Source organism: Oratosquilla oratoria, chromosome 12 (genome assembly GCF_046742065.1).
Source record: "Oratosquilla oratoria isolate Oo_2021 chromosome 12, ASM4674206v1, whole genome shotgun sequence".
Lineage (NCBI taxonomy): Eukaryota > Metazoa > Arthropoda > Malacostraca > Stomatopoda > Squillidae > Oratosquilla > Oratosquilla oratoria.
In genome coordinates, this window is record NC_134788.1 from 31204632 (window position 1) to 31226924 (window position 22293).

General features: G+C 36.4%; 2 protein-coding genes across 2 annotated transcripts in view; both read left to right on the forward strand.

Moving 5' to 3' along the window:
* The window catches only part of LOC143031247 (uncharacterized), a 174593-nt gene that overhangs the window by 34760 nt on the left and 117540 nt on the right, over positions 1-22293 (forward strand). The window lies entirely within an intron of this gene.
* LOC143030649 (uncharacterized) lies at positions 1403-12760 on the forward strand. The gene is made up of 2 exons (XM_076193823.1): positions 1403-1525; positions 10589-12760. Exon 2 carries the CDS (start codon positions 11386-11388, stop codon positions 12409-12411), a length of 1026 nt encoding a protein of 341 aa, XP_076049938.1. The 5' UTR covers positions 1403-1525; positions 10589-11385; the 3' UTR covers positions 12412-12760.

Consider the following 22293-nt stretch of genomic DNA (forward strand, 5'->3'; position numbering starts at 1 on the left):
TTTACGAACAGAGACTAGACTTACTGCCATAACAGAACCGACAAGCCTTACTTGTATTCCTTACTTATCTTTAGATTAGGTAAGAAAAGTGTCCTTTCCACTGCTAAACTGATTGGCCTGTAGTTGCATATAGACAATTTATCTCCCTTTTTTAAAAGAGTAACAATTTTTGCCTGCCCCCGAACAATTGGCTCGAAAACAGTGTCTTCTGACTTGATAATGATTTCTGTTAACTGGTCGTATATTTCACATTTACACTCTTTAAACACTCGGAATTTTTTCGTAGGGAGATGGGGATTTTGTAGCTTTAAGTCTTTCAATGTGTTTGACTACTTCTACCTTACTGATACTGATGCTAGTCTACTTCTTCATCCCTACTGAATATCAGATCGTAGTGAAGTACCATATAATCTATCCTTTGTAAATACCTCACTTATTTTTTCCTCTAACTGTATCATATGATTGATTTGGATGTACAACAATTACATAGGATAACATCACATGAATGTAAAATAGAAATAGCAATATATAAATTCAAATACAAAATATAGAAATATGAAATATAAATATATGTATGTAAGAGGCTGGTAGACAAGTAGGTAGAGAGGTAGACAGAGGGGTAGGTGTTTGATAAACAATAGTTCGTAGGCAAAGAAATTGCAGTCTCACTTCCCGACTAAATTTTTACAAACAGCCGCCGGGGACCCGATTATATTGTTGTATAATGTTCATTTTTATGCTGATGTAACAATATGTAAACAAAATCAGTTGTACGTTGATTTCGAGATTGCTTGAGTAAGCAGATTGCTTACGGGGTTAGTAACAGCCTTTCTGATTGGAGAAAGGGTGGAGGAGGAAATTGAATTGGTTAACGAGAGTAAAGTCACGCCCTTAGTTGAGGTACTTGGACGTAAAAGTAAAGATTATTGGATTAAAGAAATCATGACGTCATTAAGAACTGACCTAGTAAATAAATTGAGGATTTCTAGTGGGAGTCCCATGGTGTAACTTGACGAACGAAATGTATTAATATCAGGAAGAAAAGAAAGAAAAAATTAAGCTCCGTTTAATTCTCCTCTCCTAGACAATTGCTGCTAAAAATTCCTACATTTGAAAACAGTGAGTCACTAACCATACGTAACAAAGAAGGTGAAAGACGAATTATAGAAGTTAATACACGAAAGAAAGACGAGTGGTGAAAGGGGACCAGAGAAGGGAACATTGGAGACGGAGAAACAATTTATATGTAAATGTAAAAATAAAGATAGAAAAGTAGAATATATAGAGTATGATAAATAAAATATGGAATATAAATGAAAAAATATAAAATACAAAAAGCTGAAATCTAATAGGAAAACCGAAAAATATATACAAAATTGAAAAACCTACGCCCTAATGTCATGTGTTTACATATGGCGTGATAGACCGTCAAGCCTGGAGTTGCACTCCTTCAGCTGTTTCTAGAACTTATTTTCGTAGCTGTGTTTTAATACAGGCCAAACCAGTGTGCTTTCTTCTTGAATTTGTAAGTGCAATCATATAGTGGTAAGGTAGCTGAGTGCACGAGTTCTGTGTTCGCATTTGACACTTACTACGCTACAATTGTGCCGTCAAAAGGCAGAACACATTAGGTCTAATAATTAGGTCTTTCGCAATTTTAGGATTGAAGGAATCAGCAGAAAAGGACGAACTTCATTCTAAGTATGGGTCTTACTATTATATCGGGGTCTCAGCAGGCAGACTGCATTAACTCCTTATGTTTTCTACATTATTAGAAGGTGAATTTACTATTTTGTGGGATTCTTATGCCACAAAGCAACAGCTCTAATGTCAATCCCTAACCTAAGTTTGCAAAACTACAAGATGCAGATGTAAGTAGCAAAAAAAATCAGTGAGCATTCAAACCTTTTCCACAAATTTTTTCAAAGAAAGGAATTTGGAATTGATGTGCTTTGAATTTTGATGGAAGAATTCCTGTTTGGCAGTGTATTTGGCATTCTTTTTGACATGAAGAAATATGGCCAAATTTTCTTGCCCATACCTAATTGAACTTTTATGTTCTGCCAATTTAGTGTCCAAGTCTCTCCTGGTTTGACCCAAGTAAACCAAATCACAATCTTGGCAGGGCAAACAATAAACACCAGGTGACTACTTCCTTCGGTTTTTGTTAAACATATTTCTTCATGTCAAAAATAAGAATAATTTTTTTGACTGGGGTAAGGCCAGATTAGTGTTCAAGTCTCACTGCAGTTTCAGGAGAAAAATAGTTGAATAAGCATTAATTGAGGAATGCCCCACCCAACATCAATATTTCTAAAGGGCAGTGGACTCCTGACATTATTTCACACGCGGCAGTGAGTAGGCTGTTACGAAGCTTACAACCCCCTTCACCTCACCCTCCTCCACCACCCCATTTTACCCCGCGCCTGAGTAATGCCATCAGTACATGTTCCCTCTCTTTTCTGTGTTTCTGTTGCTTATTAGTCCCCTTTGTCCTTTGTCTTATGTACTTTCTTGAATAGGGCTACAGTTGATAGCTAAAATATAGGAATTTTCTTTTATTCGAAGTTTATTTTCTCTGACTGTGGGTTTCCTGTGTCATTTGCAAATGTGCTACTACATTTCTGTTTAGAAATATATATAAATATATAAACATACATTGCCCATCATGGTGTGCTGGCTGCCTGACACACATCTAAACACAAACACGTACCGCAAAAAAAAAAAAGGAAAGAACATACATAAAAAGCTGGTACAACAAAAAATGTAGTGAGGCTAACAACAAAAGAGACAAAGCTTGGAATAAATGAAAAAAAAAACAAGAAAACAAGCAAATGGCTAATGTACATCAAACTAAGAAATGATAATGTAGGAATACACAGAGATGAAAAGAGAAAATACGAAAAAAAATAAAAATAAAAAAAAATGCAAGGAAGAACCCAGACTATTTTACAGGTATGTAAATGGCAAACTGAAGAATAAACAAGAAAGAGCTGCACCAAGGTAGATACAAATATACAGAAGAACTGGAAATGGCTGAAATTATGAACCACTTCAAATTAATATTCACAATAGAAAACTCACCTAACTGTGAGGAAATAGAGAGGTATCTCCATCAATGAAAGAAATAATTATAACACAGAAGGAAATCAGAGACCAAATCAAAACCCCTGACATCAGAAAATCACATGGTCCAGATGGAATTGCAAATTGGGTAATGCAAGAATGCATGGAGGAATTAACAGATGAAATATACAATATAATTAAATTCTCACTTCAAGAAGGAAAGGTGCCACAGGACTGGAAGAATGGTAACATTGTACCAGTTTATAAGGAAGGAAACAAGGAAGATCCATCAAATTTAAGACTGGTCTCCCTGACAAGCACAGTAGCAAAAATTTGTGAAAAGGTCATCAAAAATAGATGGGTTAAACAATTGGAAAAAATCTATACTGAATCCAAATCAATTTGGATTCAGACAAGGAAGATCTTATACAACAAACTTGATCTGCTTCTACTTGAGATTAATATAGTACAAGAGAGAGATGGTTGGCCAGACTGTGCCTTTCTGGACCTACAAAAGGCATTTGATAAGGTACCACACAAGAAGCTAATAAGGAAAATAGAGTCAATAGATGGCATCAGAGGAAAATTATTGGAATGGATGAAAGACTTCCTGACTGGGAAGAAAATGAGAGTAGTAATTAGAGATAAATTCTCAAATTGGGAAGAAATGATAAGTGGTGTCCTGCAGGGATCAGTATTGGCCCTGATCATGTTTGCCATATACATAAATGACATGGATGAAGGAGTAGTGTTATATGAATTTCTTTACAGACAACGCAGAACTACTTAATAAAGTAAGAACGGAGGGGGATTGCAACTCATTACAACAAGACTTAGACAAGATCTGGAAATGGACTCAAAAGTGGGAAGTGAAATTCAATATCAAAAAATGTATAATGGAATTTGGAAAAAGTAAAAACAGAATATCGAGAGATTATAAAATTGGTGAAGAGGTAAAAAAAAGTAAACTCAGAAAAAGACCTTGGAGTGATAATCAGCAAAGACGTGAGACTGGACAAACATATTACCGTAATAAGATAGTCGGAGAAACCTACAATTTATTGAGGTCAATAAAAGTGGCATTTGTCTATTTGGATGAGGAAATGATAAAAAAAAAATAATAACTACACTAATAAGACCAAAACTGGAGTACGCAGTAACACTATGGACACCCAGTACCAAAAAGAATATAGAAAAATTAGAAAGAATACAAAGAGTAACAACAAAATTGGCACCAACTCTTTCCAAAATGACATATGAACAAAAACTGTCCAAATAAGAATTACAAAGGATTACAAAGGCGGAGCATGCCGACAGGAGACCTTTTGATCCATATCTAGGTCGGATGCAAAAAAAAAAAAAATAATAATAAATTAAAACTATAATAATGTAAAAATAACAAATAAAATACATAAATAAATGCATAGGTATAGTTGAATAACAAACAAAAAGGTAAATAGTAAATGATTATAAATTGACATATAACTAATAATAAATGAAAATCAGACAGACAAATTATAACAAAACAAAAACAAATAATATAAGATAAATTATGATCATTACAGCATCTTACTTAGGTATTTATCTAAATGATTCTTAAAGCTTCGAACTGAACTACATTGCACTACCTGTGCAGGAAGTTTATTCCATTCATTAACTACACGGTTGGCAAAGTTGTTTCTACCTACTTCCAAATTGAATCTATTTCCAGACAGTTTGAGACCATTGTTTCTTGTCTGATTCTCATTCAATGTGAAAATTTGGTCACTTTTGATGTCAATTCCCTTTAAAATCTTAAAGACCTGTATCAAGTCACCTCTGAGTCTACGCTTTTTTAGGGAAAACAGATTCATGTGCTTTAGTTGATTTTCGTATGATTTATTATTGATATTTGGAATCAGTTTTGTGGCTCGCCGTTGTACTTTTTCCAGTCTGTCAATGTCTTTAATGAGATTCGGTGACCATACGGAAACAGCATATTCCAAATGTGGACGAACTAACGATTTATATAGCTTGTTAATGAGTGATGGACATTTGAAATCAAAAGATCGCGCAATCAATCCCAGAATCTTATTTGCTTTCTCAGAGGCTGAAATACACTGCTTGGATGATTTGAGGTCGTTACTGATAATTACGCCGAGATCTTTTTCACTATCCACTTTTGTTAACGAATTTCCAAATAACTTGTAATCGTACTTACTGTTATTTTTACCTATGTGCATTACCTTGCATTTACTTGCGTTAAATTTCATTAGCCACTTTTCAGACCATTGCTGTAATTGATCTAAATCTTCTTGAATATCTAATTGGTTTGAGTGATCATTTGCCACTCCGCACAGTTTTGTATCATCAGCAAATTTGGAAACAGTAGATTTTAGTCCATGGTCTATATCATTTATATATACTATGAATAGAAGTGGCCCAAGAACAGAACCCTGAGGAACTCCACTTGCAACACTTTTCCATCCAGAAGTTTTTCCATTTAAAACAACTCTCTGTTTTCGACCTTTCAACCAATTACTAGTCCAACCTAATAGGCTACCACTTATTCCATGCAAAGCTAATTTAGTAAGTAGTCTTTCGTGTGGGACAGTATCAAAAGCTTTTGCAAAGTCTAGATATAATTACCAACTCTATAACAAAGAAGGGAAACAAGAGACCTACTATCTATAGAATTATGAAAGGAATGCAAATCTTAGATAAGAATGATTTATTGAAATGGTACAATGGAAAAACAAGAGGACACGAAAAGAAACTTAAAAAGAATAATTACAGAAGAGATCTGAAAAAAAAAAATAGCTTCCCACACAGAGTGATAGATACTTGGAAGAAATTAAACAAATTAGACAGTGTGTGCAAACACTTCAAGATTTTAAGAAAAAACTTGATGCTGAAAGATACAAAGACGGGTCACCACGAGCATAGCTCCCTTCCCGTATAATACAGCTAGGTAAATACCTACCATAAAAATATATTTGCACCTTACTCTTCACCACATCCCTCAGCCATTTAGGAAGATTCACACAATTTCCCAAGGGTCTGGGAAGGTATATTAACCCATGCCTCACATACAGGAGACTCGAGCTGTGGAACAGTACTGATATCCTTGCCCATCAAACTTCACTATTGACCACAGGTTTTCAATGGTGATCAGGTCAGGGGAATTGCCTGGCCAGTCATTAAATAAGCTCACATCACAGTCCTTAAGCTACCCAACTACGGATCTGGCAGTGTGACACGGTGCGCCATCCTGCATAAATACCGTAGCCTCACACTTGTCAAAGACGTCAGGTTAATTGTCACACAACACCTCCAGATGATTATATTGGTTCATATACTGGCTTTTGGGGAGCACTATGAGTTCAGCAACACTCTGAGCAGTGAAACAACCCCCAAACCATGAGTGAGTCTGGGTGTATGGTGGTCCCACAGGTGTACCGTGGGTCTAGTGGGTCGCTACCTCTGGCCCAGTACACATGTCCACCATGGTTACAGGTGCCGGTGAAGGTGGCTTTATTATTCCAAAGTACTTGAGACCACTGTTGAAGAGTCCAATTACAATATTTCAGAATGCAGCCTATGTTTCCTCTACCACTTGGTATGGATGGGTTTCTTAATCTGCTGGTGGCTACTGTAGCTTAGCTTGGCCACCCACCTGTTGACTATTCTTATGGATACCTCAGAAAGCAGACATTGGTTTTTTCTTTCAATTCTCTAGCAGTCATGGTAGGTGAACTCTACCTGCTTTTTGAGCACAGTCAAAGTATGTACAGATGTCTTCTTCGAAGGTCCAAGCCGAGGTTTAACAGACAGTAACTTGACACTACCATCGTTCTTGAAATGCTTCACCCAATTTCCCATAGATCACTCACTCACACCAACATTCCCCACTATTTCTCTTGTCTGGAGTCCAGCTTTGTGAAGCCCTCTGATCTGAACTAATGTTACAATTAATGACTTTTACCCATAGTCTTGTCCTAGAATGAATATATACCCAGAAGTGTTTAACAAACTGGAAGAAGTTCACTATAAACCCACTATCGGAGAAATAATAATGGAAAGTACAGGGAAACTGTATATTTTGACTACTATCTGTAGTCCTCTTCTACAGATAGTAGTCGAAATATACAGTTTCCCTGTACTTTCCATTATTATTTCTCCGATAGTGGGTTTATAGTGAACTTTTACAAATGTGTTAAAACATACCAATTTCCAAACTGGAAGAAACAATAGCGTGTGCAAAAACCATACACGAATATAAGAGCAAACTACACTGCAAGATACAGAGATGGGACACCATGAGCAGACCTCCCCTTTCCATAAGATAGAACTAGGTAAACACACCCACACACACAGTGAAAGATGGAGAACACCTTTGGGGAAACATACCACTGGATATGACCATTCAATACACAATGACTCAATGGGTAAAAGAAAATACCAGATATAGAAATGATAAGGAACTGTCAAGACTAGACTTAATATTTATGTCAGAGCCTGAAATTGTGGATATAATGCAATAGAAAACACCAATTGGTAAAAGTGACCATGTACTAATTGAGTTCAAACAAAAAGGAAATTTATTTGGGAAGAATTGAGAAACACAGAAAAGGAAGACTAATGTACAACAAAACAGATTTTGAGAAACTCAGAAAATTAAAAAAGTGAATTTGGAAAACATTCTTTAATAAAGAAACAGATGGAAGAGAAATGGATGATATAAAAAGAAATCTATAGTGAAGGAATAGATAAATACGTATCAAAAGAAAAACAGGAAAAGGTGTACATTAAATGCTGGTACAAAAAAAAATGTAGTGAGGCAAAAGTTAGAAGAGACAAAGCTTGGAAAAGATGAAAAAAAAAAACAGGTAAATGGGAAACATATATCAAACTAAGAAATGAATATGTATAAATATACAGGAAAGAAAAAGCAAATTATGAAAAAGACATATTAGACAAATGTAAGGATCAACCTAAATTATTCTACAGATATGCAAATGGTAAAAAAAAAAGAAATGATAAAAAGGAAATAGTGAAACTGCATTAAGAAAATGATGAATATATAGAAGATGTAGAAATGGCAAGTATTATGAACAAAAATTTTCAATCTGTATTCACAAATGAGAATACACAAAATTGGGATGAAGGAAAGGGAAGAAGATCCCCCCAATGAAAGAAATAATAGTGACTCAGAAAGAAACAAGGGACCAGATAATAAACCTTGACATCAGAAGAATGTATAAGTCAACTCATGGACAAAATATGTATGATAATAGACTGCTCAATCAAAGAAGGAAAGGTACCACAAGATTGGAAAAATGCAAATATTGTACCAATATATAGAGGTGGAGATAAGGAAAACCCAACAAACTATAGACCAGTCTCCCTTACAGTCACAATAGCTAAAATATGTGAAAAGGTCATCAAAAGTAGATGGACTAAACATCTGGAAGAAAACAATAAACTGAGATCAAAACAATTTGGCAACAAGGAAGATCATGTGCCACAAACTTGATTTGTTTTTATTCAAGGTTAATAGATATAACACAAGAAAGGAACATAGGCAGATTGTACTTTCCTGGATTAAAAAAGGCATTTGATAAAGTACCACACAAAAAGCTATTAAGAAAACTCGAAACAACAGGTGTACAAGGAAAATTATTGAAATGAATGGAAGATTTCTTGCATGGGAGAAAAATTAGGGTGTTTTTAGAAATAAAAATTCAGATGGGTAGAAATGAAAAGTGAAGTCCCACAAGGTTCTGTATTAGCTCTGATAGGATTTCATATATATATATATATATATTTATATATATATCTAACATGGATAAAGGTGTAGAATGTTATATGAACTTCTTTGCAGATGACACAAAACTTACTAAAGAAAGTGTCTGAATCACTACAGAGAGGCCTGGACAAAGTCTGGGAATGGAGCCAAAAGTGGGAAGTGAACACATCAAGCAATGTATAATGGAGTTTGGAAAAATTAAAAAATGAATATCAGGACAATATGAAATTGGTACAAAAGAAGTAAAGAAAAGTTAGCTCTGAAAAGGACCTAGGAGTAATTATTAACAAAGACTTGTCCCCAGACAAACATATTAACAAAATAGTCAGAGAAACCTACAATTTACTAAGATCAATAAGGGCGGACTTTAATTACTTGGATGAAGTAATGGTAAAGAAAATACTAGTCACATTAATAAGACCAGGATTGGAGTACACTGCAACACTATAGACACCTAGCACAAAAAAAGGATACTATAAAGAAATTAGATCCAAAGAGGAATGACAAAGATGGCACCAACACCATCAAAATTGACATAAGAACAAAGGTTGGCTAAACTGGAACTATCAACCCTGGAACAAAGAAGAGAAAAATGAGATCTACTTGCCATTTACAGAATCATGAGAGGCATGGAAGCCCTTGACAGAGAAGACTTATTAAAGTGGGATAAAAGAAAAACAAGAGGACATAAAAAGAAACTCAAAAAGAATAGTTCTAGAAGAGATCTGAAAAAAATAGTTTTCTACACAGGTCTGGAACAAGTTGGATGAAACAATAGTGTGCAAAAACCAGACAAGAATTTAAGAGCAAACTAGATGCTGAGAGATACAAAGAAGGGCTATTATGGGCAAAGCTCCTCTTTCCTTATAATGCGACTAGGTAGATTTAACTACGTAAATACACACACACACACACACACTTGTGTGTGTGTGTGTGTATATATATATGTATACATATATATATGTGTGTGTGTGTGTGTGTGTGTGCATGACATATGAGTTTTTTTCTTCCATGACTTAGCTCATAACTCAATTTGCTTGTATATCAAATCAGTTGTCCTCATTGAAATTGAAATGCCAGTAATCTGTTTCAGTGCCCAAAATGTCATCCCTTTTTTTTTTATCTTTATTTTCTACGTGTCTCTAAATAACAGAAAGTATTTATAATATTATATAGACCCATGGTTATAAAAAGAAATTTGATAGAATAGATGAAGAATAAGCATAAAACATGAGCACAACTTATCAGAGATGCTTTCTCAGTGAGGTAAACATGTGGACTGCATCAGAATGTGACTTGTGTCACTTATTTGAGTGAGTGAGATGAATAAACCTTCCTAGGTAGGTCTTGTAAAGATTTAGGTTTTATGAGCTCAAACTTGGAGTGTTATGGTTTTAAGTTAATTATGACTGCTGTGGCCAGCTGGTTCCATTTCCCACTTCAAAATCTTGTCACGTGATGAAGAAAGCTGGAGCAAAACTTGGAGTAATTCTGGATGAAATGTGTAGATTATGCATGTATCTCTTGGACAATTCCCAGCACATTTCTAATGAAAAAGTAGTATGCAATATAATTTAGCACCTTTAGTGTTTCTACCTATTTCATGTTAGGTGATGGAATGTACAGTCTGTTTAGGTATAAGGGGAATTGAGTATGAAATGGTTTGTGTACAAAACATCCACAATCCTATTACAGTGTATGTCAGTCTTATGCTTACATTTTTTTTTTTTTCAGGATGAGGGTAACTATCACCATTTCTTTGGAAGAGCTAACCACAGATTTCATGTGTATCATATGATGAAGAGAATCTGGAGTGATATCTGTGGCACAGCTATATCACAAGTCATCTTAGATATGGCATGATGACCCACATTGGAGACGAGCCTTCCTAGTGTGATCTGTGTGATTCTACTTTCTCACAATAGAGTGATCTCATATGGCACTAAAGTCATCTCGAAGGTCACATAATGATCCACACCGGAGAGAAGCTTTAAATTGTGACCTTTGTGATTCTGTTTTCGCAAAAAAGGGCAGTTTGACATGGCCAGACAGGAGAGAAGCCATTCCAGTGTTGCCTGTGTGATAAAGTTTACTTATGAAAGTGTGAACTCACATGATGATCCACACAGGAGGGAAGCCTTTCCAATGTGACCTTTGTGATTCTGTTTTCTCACAAAAGTTTGATCTCTGAAAGCATTTGAGGACCCACACAGGAGAAAAGCCCTTCCAGTGTGACCTTTGTGATTGTGCTTTCACATATAAGAGTACCCTCAAAGCACATAAGGACCCACACAAAAGAGAAGTCATTCCAGTGTGGCTTGTGCAGTAAAGTTTGCTTTCGAAAGTATCATATCAGAGTTCACATGATGATCCACACATGAGAAAAGCCTTTCCAGTGTGACCTTTGTGATTCTGTTTTCTCATAAAAGGTTTATCTCAGAGAGCATTTGAAGACCCACACAGGAGAGAAGCCTTTCCAATGTGACCTGTGTGATTCTGTTTTCTCACAAAATAGTGGCCTCAAAGAGCATATGATGAACCACACAGGAGAGAAGCCTTTCCAATGTGACCTGTGTGATTCTGCTTTCACACAAAAGAGTACCCTCATAAGGCATATGATGACCCACACAGGACAGAAGCCTTTCCAGTGTGGCCTTTGTGATTCTGCTTTCTCAAGAAAGGGCAATCTGACACTGCACACGAGGACCCACACAGGAGAGAAGCCTTTCCAATGTGACCAGTGTGATTCTGCTTTCTCACAAAGCAGTGGTCTCAAAAAGCATATGAGGACCCACACAGGAGAGAAGCCTTTCCAGTGTGACCAGTGTGATTCTGCTTTCTCACAAAGCAGTGGTCTCAAAAAGCATATGAAGACCCACACAGGAGACAAACCTTTTCAGTGTGACCTTTGTGATTTTGCTTTCTCACATAAGAGTAATCTCAAAGAGCATATGATGACCCACACAGGAGAGAAGCCTTTCCAGTGTGGCCTGTGTGATTCTGCTTTTACAAAAAAGAGTACTCTCAAACTGCATATGATGACCCACACAGGAGAAAAGCCTTTCCAATGTGGCCTTTGTGATTTTGCTTTCTCAGGAAAGGGCAGTCTGACACGGCATATAAAGACCCACACAGGAGAGAAGTCTTTCCAGTGTGATCTTTGTGATTGTGCTTTCTCAGAAAAGGGTACTCTTATAAAACATATGAGGACCCACACAAGAGAGAAGCCTTTCCAGTGTGACCTGTGTGATTCTACTTTCTCACAAAAGAGCTGTCTGAGCCAGCATATGAGGACCCACACAGGAGAGAAGCCTTTCCAGTGTGACCTTTGTGATTCTGCTTTCTCGCAAAAGGGTGATCTCAGACAGCATTTGAGGACCCACACAGGAGAGAAGCCTTTCCAGTGTGACCTGTGTGATTCTGCTTTCTCAAAAAAGGGTTATCTCAGACAGCATTTGGGGACCCACACAGGAGAGAAGCCTTTCCAGTGTGACCTGTGTGATTCTACTTTTGCAAGAAAGAGTACTCTCAAAAGGCATATGAAGACCCACACATGAGAGAAGCCTTTCCAGTGTGATATTTGTGATTACGCTTCCTTAGAAAAAGGTAAAATCAAATAACTTATGAGGATCCACATAGAAGAGAATATTTTCCAGTGTGACCTGTACAATTCTCCTTTCACATACACAAAAAAAAAGTCTTTCAATCATCACATGGTGACTCACACTGAAAAGAAGCCATTCCAGTGTGATATGTATGATGAAAAATGCTCCCTCTAAGTTTTGTGCATGTGTGCGCATACACATTTTACAACTAGTGCACAGAGGGGAAAAAATGTGTGCACACAATGTTTTCAAGATGAAATTGAGATGTTTTAATTACAAACATATATATATATATATATATATATATAATTTTATGATAATGAATTCAAAACAAAAGAAAGATGTGACTTTAAGAATCTATCAATGACCTTTGAAATGGAAATGTGGAATTTCATAATTTCACATAAATTTTTTAGATCATTTGTACTGTATTTGACACCAGTAGTTTTCAGTCAAGTGATATAATCAAGGAACATGTTATAACTTCACCCCCCTCCCTAAATTGAATAGTCCTGATGGCCTGATAACTGAATACTTCATATGGGATATAGTAATGACTGAAAAGGAGATGAAAATTAATGTCACTTTACCAGAAATATAAAACATTATGAGAGAAAATAAACAACAAAATATAAGTATTAGAAATGAAAGGCTGAGGCAGGTCACAAATTTTAAGTATGGTAGTCAAGATGGACAAGGACAACAAACAAAAAATTGAAACTATGAACCGAATCAACAAATTTAACCAAAATCTCGGTGCACTATACCCACTTGAGGACAAAAAATACCAGTTAGATACAAAATTGTAATTGATAATACAAAACTTTGACCAATTCTAATGTATGGATCAGAAACATGGTCACTTAAAACTAAATAGGAGTATTGGAGATGAAAATGCTTAGAAATATAAAAGGGGTGACTAGAGACAAAACTAGATGTACTATAACAAATAAGGGAGAAATTTGGAATAACATAGAAATCATAGAAACAGACTTTGGTGGTATGTACATGTAATGAGAATGGACCAAGAGAGAATGCCAAGACAAGTACTGACATTACAAAGGATTACAAAGGCGGAGCATGCCGACAGGAGACCTTTTGATCCATATCTAGGTCGGATGCGAAAAAAAAATCAATAATAAAACAATAATTAAAAACTATGATAATGTAAATAACAAATTAAATGCATAGGTATAGTTAAATAATAAACAAACAGGTAAATAGTAAATAATAATAAATTGACATATAACTAATGATAAATGAAAATCAGACAAATGATAACAAAACAAAAACAAATAATATAGAATAAATTATAATTATTACAGCATCTTAGGTATTTATCTAACTGATTCTTAAAGCTTCGAACTGAACTACTTTGCATTACCTGTGCAGGAAGTTTATTCCATTCATTTACTACACGGTTGGCAAATTTGTTTCTACCTACTTCCAAATTGAATCTATTTCCGGATAGTTTGAGACCATTGTTTCTTGTCTGATTCTCATTCAATCTGAAAATTTGGTCACTTTTGATGTTGTCAATTTCCTTTAAAATCTTAAAGACCTGTATCAAGTCACCTCTGAGTCTAACGCTTTTTTAGGGAAAACAGATTCATGTGTTTTTAGTCGATTTTCGTATGATTTATTTTTGATATTTGGAATCTTTTTTGTGGCTTCCGTTGTACTTTTTCCAATTTGTCAATGTCTTCAATGAGATTCGGTGACCATAACGGAAACAGCATATTCCAAATGTGGACGAAACTAACGATTTATATAGCTTGGCAATGAGAGATGGACATTTGAAGTCAAAGAATTGCGCAATCAGTCCTAGAATCTTATTTGCTTTCTCACGGGTTGAAATACACTGCTTAGATGATTTGAGATAATTACTGATAATTACTCCGAGATCCTTCCCACTATCCAATTTTGTTAACGAATTTTCAAATAACTTGTAATCGTGCTTATTGTTATTTTTACCTATGTGCATAACTTTGCATTTACTTGTATTAAATTTCATCGGCCACTTTTAGACCATTGCTGTAATGTATCTAAATCTACTTGAATATCTTATTGATTTAAGTGATCATTTGCCATTCCGCACAATATTGTATCATCAGCAAATTTGGGGACAATATATTTTAGTCACTGGTCTATATAATTTATATATACTACGAATAGAAGTGGCCCAAGAACGGAACCCTGAGGAACTCCACTTGCAACACTATTCCATCCAGAAGCTTTTCCATTTAAAATAACTCTCTGTTTTCGACCATTCAACCAATTACTAGTCCAACCTAATAGGCTACCACTTATTCCATGCAACGCTAATTTAGTAAGTAGTCTTTCGTGTGGGACGGTATCAAAGCTTTTGCAAAGTCTAGATATATTAAATCTATATTGTTTCTTTTGTCACAATTCGAGATAACTGTGTTGTAGAATTCGAGCAAGTTAGTCACGCAAGAATGTTTCCGTCTGAAACCATGCTAGCTATCATTTATATAAACAGTTACTTTCTAAATGATGTTCGATAGCATCTCTGATGATAGTTTTCATTATTTTTCCTACGATTGAAGTCAAACTTATAGGCCTATAGTTATTTGGTTTCTTTTTGTCACCTTTTTTGAATATGGGAGTAACGTTAGCTAGCTTCCATTCTCTTGGGACATCTCCGGATATGATGGATTTCTTGAAAATAATTTCTAATGGAACAACAATCTCATTTTTCATTTCCTTTAAGATTCTTGGATGCCAACCGTCAGGCCCTGGTGTTTTAACTTTGAGTTTGTCTATACACCTTTTAATTTTTTCTTTTGTTATATTTACCGTAATGAGTAAGTTTACCCCAGACTTTTCACAGGTTTCAGTTTGGAATTCACTTTGAGGTGTTTCGTTTACGAATACCGAGCTAAAATAATTGTTTAAGATATTACACATTCCTTCATTTGAATATTCAAGTTGACCGTCAGCAGATAATAGTGGACCAATGTGATTCCTAACAACCTTTTTATCTCTAATGTAACCATAGAATTCTTTGGGATTCTCTTTGGATTTATCAGCGATGTTCATTTCGTATTGTCGTTTTCTTTTTTCTTATTGTCTTTTTTAAATCTCTGTATTGATACATAATTTTCATAGTCATTAGATGCACCCGAGCACTTATATTTCTTATAAGCCTGTCTCTTTTTAGCAATACTTTTTTCAGTTTCTTTGTCGAGCCACTTTGGGCGAGCCTGATTTGGTGGACGTCTGTCCTTAAAAGGAATGTAAGTTTGAATCATCTTAGTGAGCGTATTTTGAAATATTTCCCACATCTGATCTACAGGTCTTTCGTTTAATTTTACCTCCCAATCTGTAAGCTGAAGCTCCTGACGTAGTCCTATGAACTGAGCTTTACTGAAATCGGGTATTTTAGAAACACAAGTATCCTAATTTTTTTTAGGAGTTTGAATCTAACTAAGTTGTGATTGCTATTTGCAACAGATTCACCAACTTCTACATCAGTTACCATGCTATCGCGGCTAGTGATCAAAAGATCGAGTAAGTTTCCATATCTTGTGGACTCTTTTACATGCTGAATTAAGTAATTGTCACCAAGAAAAAAAATCAAGCGACTACCTATATGGCCATGTTCAAGGGTCATCCAATCAATGTCAGTAAAATTTAAATCACTGACATTGAAGCCTAACACAATTGGTAGACCCAGAAAGAGATGGATTGGCAATGTGTGGGAAGCACTAGAAAGAAGAGGTGAAGATCTGGAAATGAAAGAAGAGGGAAGGCATTGAAATAGAGAGGAATGGAGAAAAGTTGTTGGGACGAGGCCCACTAGCTGACAGGGATTACTCTACCAAGCATCTGATGAAAAATGAAAGTATCAAATTCTATTTACATATACCAAGGGCTCATTTGCCCTTACCAGGGGAAAAACCCTTGGTATATGTATATAGAATTTGATATATTAAAAAAAAAAACCCACTAGAATTGTATGAAGTATTGAATTACCGGCCATCGGGTCACTGTAAGGGGAAAAAATCTGTGGAATTTTCTACTGAGACCTACTGTTGAATAACAACATGAGGAAAGAAGATACTGATGAAAAAAGGCTACTAAAAGAGCTTTGGAACAGAAAAAAAATACTAAGATAGTGTAACACTAAAGAAAGCCAAAGCAAAAATTGGAAGTTAGAAATAATAATATAGGAAAATGGAGCCACTGGAAAGGCCCATCCCAACATTCTACTTGACTTTACTTAAAGAGAAACAAAGGAAGATAGAACTAGCCAACACCCAAGCTTGGTAAATAGTGCACATGGACATGGTTTGTATTTTGTAATCTGTAGCTATTTGTTAAAAGAAAAATAATAATAAATAAAATTGCAGAAAACTGATCAACCATGGTGAATTCAAAGGAACAAAGGAGTGTGATTCTAAAATGACCTGCTAGGTGCTAGTGAATGGCTGGATGAAATAATGAAAACTGCTACACCCATTTAAAGGACGGATTCCCAGAGGATGACTTACAAGTATGGTCAGTGCTTGATATCCTCTATTTCAAATCATGATTTATCATTTGGTAGTGATTATGTTAATGCCCTTTGTATTAAATATCATAATTTTGTAGCTGGTACTACAGAAATAACTGTTATGGATCTCTGCAATTAACTCACCTTTTCTACTGGGCATGGGTCATGATCATGGAATCATGAGCGATGGACAGAAGTTCGCCTACAATTGTCTGGGTCAGGGAAAGGCAGGAGTGTCACTTTCTTTACTTTATTCTGACTAACGAATGTGAGGATTTTACACGCTTGTTCAACACCGGTTCTAGGCTTACACTGCTGCTATCCAGGGTATGGCGGGCGACGCCGCCCCTCCCCCCCTGGTGTCCCCCCACACATATCCTCGCTACATGCCCCTTACTTCCTCTCCAAATCACGTCACATCCATACTAACCATCCAGGCACACTATGCAACATTCATTCAAGCTCTTTTGACACATAATTAATTGGTTAGTTTAATGGTATGAAAAATTCACTGCAAGAGAAAAAATATATAAAATTTTACCCAAACGGTGGTAATTGTTCTTCAGAATTAACAGTTCTGTGACATCAAAGTTGATGGATACTGAAGGAACCTTCCTTGCAGCTAGTGCAGACTATGAGCAAGGTGTTAGTCCAATGAATCAAATAAAAATCAAATTTAGACACCATTTAGAATGCTATTCAGATATGTTTATGAGAATGAAAACCTGGCAATTATTTGGAAATTCAATAAATTTAGATAGTGTGTATAAATGTGGATGAATGCCAAAGACAGAACAGAAACAAAGAGAAAGAAGCTAGAAGTAAGATGGAGAATTAGTATTGGACCTGTTATGTAAATTTAGAGTTATTTACAAAGTTGGGAATTTTGATTAAAGGTACTCAGTCATTAATATTTATCTTTTCATTGATCAGATCAATATAGAAAATGTATTCAATTTTTTTTTGTCAACTCTGTCATTGTTATCACACAAAGGACTCTTGAAATAAAAAAATTGGTGAAAAGAAATAATATAATTAAAACACATACCTAATGACTTGTTTTATTTATGATAAGCCCAATTTAATAGTTACTTCAAATACATAATAAAATCTCACCACTCTACTCCCAGTTGACACTAAAATATCAAACTAGATAGAACTCAGGAAGTGCATACCTCTACAAACTTAAGGGTCATAATATTGAAAATGTTCACTTTGCCCACATTATGATGGCTTGGGCCACTTTGCATAAAGAACATTGAAATTTGCATATAATCTATAAATGCCAGGGTGGCAAATTAAGGATAGAGGGAAAATTTTAATGCAGAAACTTATCCACATCTGTCTCAAAATTTAAAACATTTTTCTTAGCCTAGGACCTGCCTTTCCATAAAATCTAATCAAAATCTGAGTAAAGTTGCTAACAGACAAACCAATAAGGCCTAGCAAAACCTCCTTGGTGGAGGTAACAATACACAACGTGTGTGTGTGTGTGTAATGATAAATGAAAAATATGATAAATAATAATATACAAAATAAATGTATAGGTATAGTTAAATGATAAACAAACAGGTAAATAGTAAGTAATAATGAATTCACATATATCTAGTAATAAATGAGAATCAAGCAAACAATAGTAAACAGACATAACAAAACAAATAAATGATGTAGAATAAATGACAGCCATTACAGCATCTTGCTTAGGTGCTTATCTAAATGGTTCTTAAAGCTTCGAACTGAACCACGTTGCACTCCCTCTGCAAAAAGTTTATTCCATTCATTAACTACACGGATGGCGAAGTCGTTTCTACCCACTTTTAAATTAAATCTATTCCCTGACAGTTTGAGACCAATGTTTCTTGTCTGATTCTCATTCAGTGTGAAAATTTTGTCACTTTTGGTGTTATCAATTCCCTTTAGAATCTTAAAGACTTGTATCAAGTCACCTCTGAGTCTACGTTTTTCTTTAAGGAAAACAGATACAGTTTTGTGGCTCGCCGTTGTACTTTTCCTAATCTGTCAATGTCTTTAATGAGATTCGGGGACCATACGGAAACGGTATATTCCAAATGTGGACGAACTAACGATTTACATAGCTTGTTATTGAGTGATGGACTTTTGAAGTCAAAAGATCGCGCAATCAGTCCTGGAATCTTATTTGCTTTCTCAGAGGCTGAAATACACTGCTTGGATGATTTGAGATCGTTACTGATAATTACTCCGAGACCCTTTTCACTATCTACTTATCTTAACGAATTTCCAAATAACTTATAATCGTATATACTGTTATTTTTACCTACGTGCATTTCCTTGCATTTACTTGTGTTAAATTTCAGTAGCCACTTTTCAGACCATTGCTGTAATTTATCTAGATCTACTTGAATATCTAATTGGTTTAAGTGATCATTTGCCATTCCGCACAGTTTTGTACCATCAGCAAATTTTGAAACAATAGATTTTAGTGCGTGGTCTATTGTCCCAAAATCCCTGGACAGTGGAAAGGGAAGGTGGTAGCTGTGGGGGCGTGGGAATTCTCATACTTTGAGGAATTGGCGAAGGGGGATGGATAGCTGCAGTGGGAGCCAATTAAGGTCCAGCAGATTTGAGTCACCGGCCGGGACCACGCGCGCTCCCCTCTAAGCGAGCGCGTTTATTTTCCCCCCAAAAGTGTGTATATGTGTGGGGGGCAACTCATGATGTAAATCACAATCCTAGGCTAATCAAACAGAACATACTACACTGAGTTTTTAATGATCAAGATTATTTCTACAATCGATCGTTACTGACATGCAACTTGAATCTTTAAGAGTTCCACCTTAATTAAATGTTTCAATTTCACTTGTGATTTACGTATTCTACCTGGCTAGCCCTGCGCGCTTTAATCCCTAAACTAATGCTCAACAAAATACCTCGATGCCCTCGGGAATCTCTCCGAGGATACTGCGCCCCCTGTACTCGTCTGTAAACAAATGGATGACCTTTATTGGTGTAGGATGCGGCTGCAGGCGATGGATACACCCGCGGCTCGGAGGGCGGCGGGCATCATGGCTGTCCTCGTTGGTGTCACCTTGGGGCAGAAGCGGATCCGTTTCCAAAGACGTCCCTCTCCTATTCTTAGCCCGTCGAGTGGAATAGTGTCCATGATACTGAGTCACTGCGACGAGTTCGATATACACTATTTGTGGTTTCAGAGTCACTGACGGCGAAACTCGACGCGGCACCGATCAAGCCCGTTCCCAGGGGGTCGGGGCGTCGCTTTGCACTCGCGACCCTAGCCTCGAATCAGTAGGCTTCAAAAGGGGGATATGAGTCACTATTGTAAGGTTGATGGTGATCACAAGGATCGAGGTGGAAAATCCTTGATAGTCACCCTATGGGCGAGTGGGGCACGTTTGATCTCCCGAGAGCACGTGAGGCCCACCTCACCCTGTGTGAACCCGGGGTTAATTGCCCGGTGCCCAGCACTGTTCGCGGGGGTCGGGTCAACTGCCTATGCCCATACACAGTTGCCGGTGCTCTTAATTTCACATCACCAGTTTCGAATGAAATGTAGTGCAACGTTTATGTGGGAGTCGAATCATTTCTAGTAGTCCTTTGAGGTAGTCACTAGTCGCGAGAGAGGACTATATGATCCTAACTAGCCTAATTATTTAGCCCATACGAGAAGTGGTAAGCGCACAGGAGGGGTGGGGTTAAACCGTTATACAGTATAACAAATTCGAACTGTAACGCTTGGGTGAAATACACCAATCCTAATCATAAAGTAGCAAGTTACAACTACAACATGACGAAACAGTAAAACTGCAAGGTAGAGGTGTTCCAATCCTAACATTAAAACATTCGTGACGTCCTCGATCATAGGCATACGTAGAGACACCTTGAACGAAAAGGGCGGGGAAGTTCCTGAGTAAATAGGAGACTCTCAAACTCGTTAAAGCACTGCAACTGACGGCTAAATTGACAAAACGGTTAATGGAGAGAAGGGGAAGGAAAAATATCAAGAAGTAGTTGCTAGAGGCCTTCAGAGTTCCAGCAATTCCATAGAGTAGAGGAAAGTAATAGTCGAAAAGTGCTGAAAGGAGACGAAAAAATGTGAAGCCTACGGTGTCGGCCAGTCCCTTGAGCGAAAGTATTTGGTAACTGCAGTTTGAAAGGAGTCGAAAGAAAATAAGAATAGGCCGTGTGTCACAACGCAAAGTTGTGACGACATATATCACTTATATATACTATGAATAGAAGTGGCCCAACAACGGAACCTTGAGGAACTCCACTCGTAACATTTTTCCATCTAGAAGTTTTTTTTTTTCATTTAAAACAACTCTCTGTTTTCGATCATTCAACCAATTACTAGTCCAACTTAATAGGCTCCCACTTATTCCGTGTAAAGTTAATTTAGTAAGTAGTCTTTCGTGGGGGACGGTATCAAAAGCTTTTGCAAAGTCTAGATATATTAAATCTATATTTTTTTCTTTTGTCATAATTCGAGATAACTGTGTTGTAAAATTCGAGTAAGTTAGTCACGCAAGAACGTTTCAGTCTGAAACCATGCTGGCTATCATTTATCGAACAGTTACTTTCTAAATGATGTTCGATAGCATCTTTGATGATAGTTTCCATCATTTTTCCTACGATTGAAGTCAAGATTATAGGCTTGTAGTTATTTGGTTTCTTTTTGTCACCTTTTTTTTAAATATGGGAGCAACGTTAGCTGACTTCCATTTTCTTGGGACATCTCAGGATATGATGGATTTCTTGAAAATAATTTCTAATGGTTAAATGGAGCAACAATCTCATTTTTTCAAAGGCTTTGATTTTATTTAGTAGTCTATGGTGGGGCACCTTGTCGAACGCTTTGCTAAAGTCAAGGTAAATAACATCGTAACTATCATTGTTATCTGACGTCTTGTATACTTTAGTGTAAAAGGATAGAAAATTACTCACACATGACTTACCCTTGGAGAAACCATGCTGTGTGCCACAAATCAAATTATGTCTCAATGTGTTCTCTGAGTCAATTCTACCTATGACGTCAAATTGATTGGCCTGTAGTTGCATAGAGATGATTTATCTCCCTTTTTGAAAACAGGAACACCGTTTGTCTGCCCCCAAGCAAATGGCACAAAAATGATATCTACCGACTTATTGAATATTTATTTTAACTGGTCGCAGATTTCAAACTTACACTATTTAAACACTCGGAATATTTTCGTCGGGCAAGACCCGGGGATTTTGTAGCTTTAAGTTTTTCAATCTATTTGACTACTACCTTACCAGTGCTGATGTTGGTCTACTTTCTTCATCCCCACTGAATATCG

Bases quoted from the DNA above. Each gene is read 5' to 3' on its own strand.
- LOC143030649 (XM_076193823.1), top strand. From the start codon at position 11,386: ATGATGAACCACACAGGAGAGAAGCCTTTCCAATGTGACCTGTGTGAT.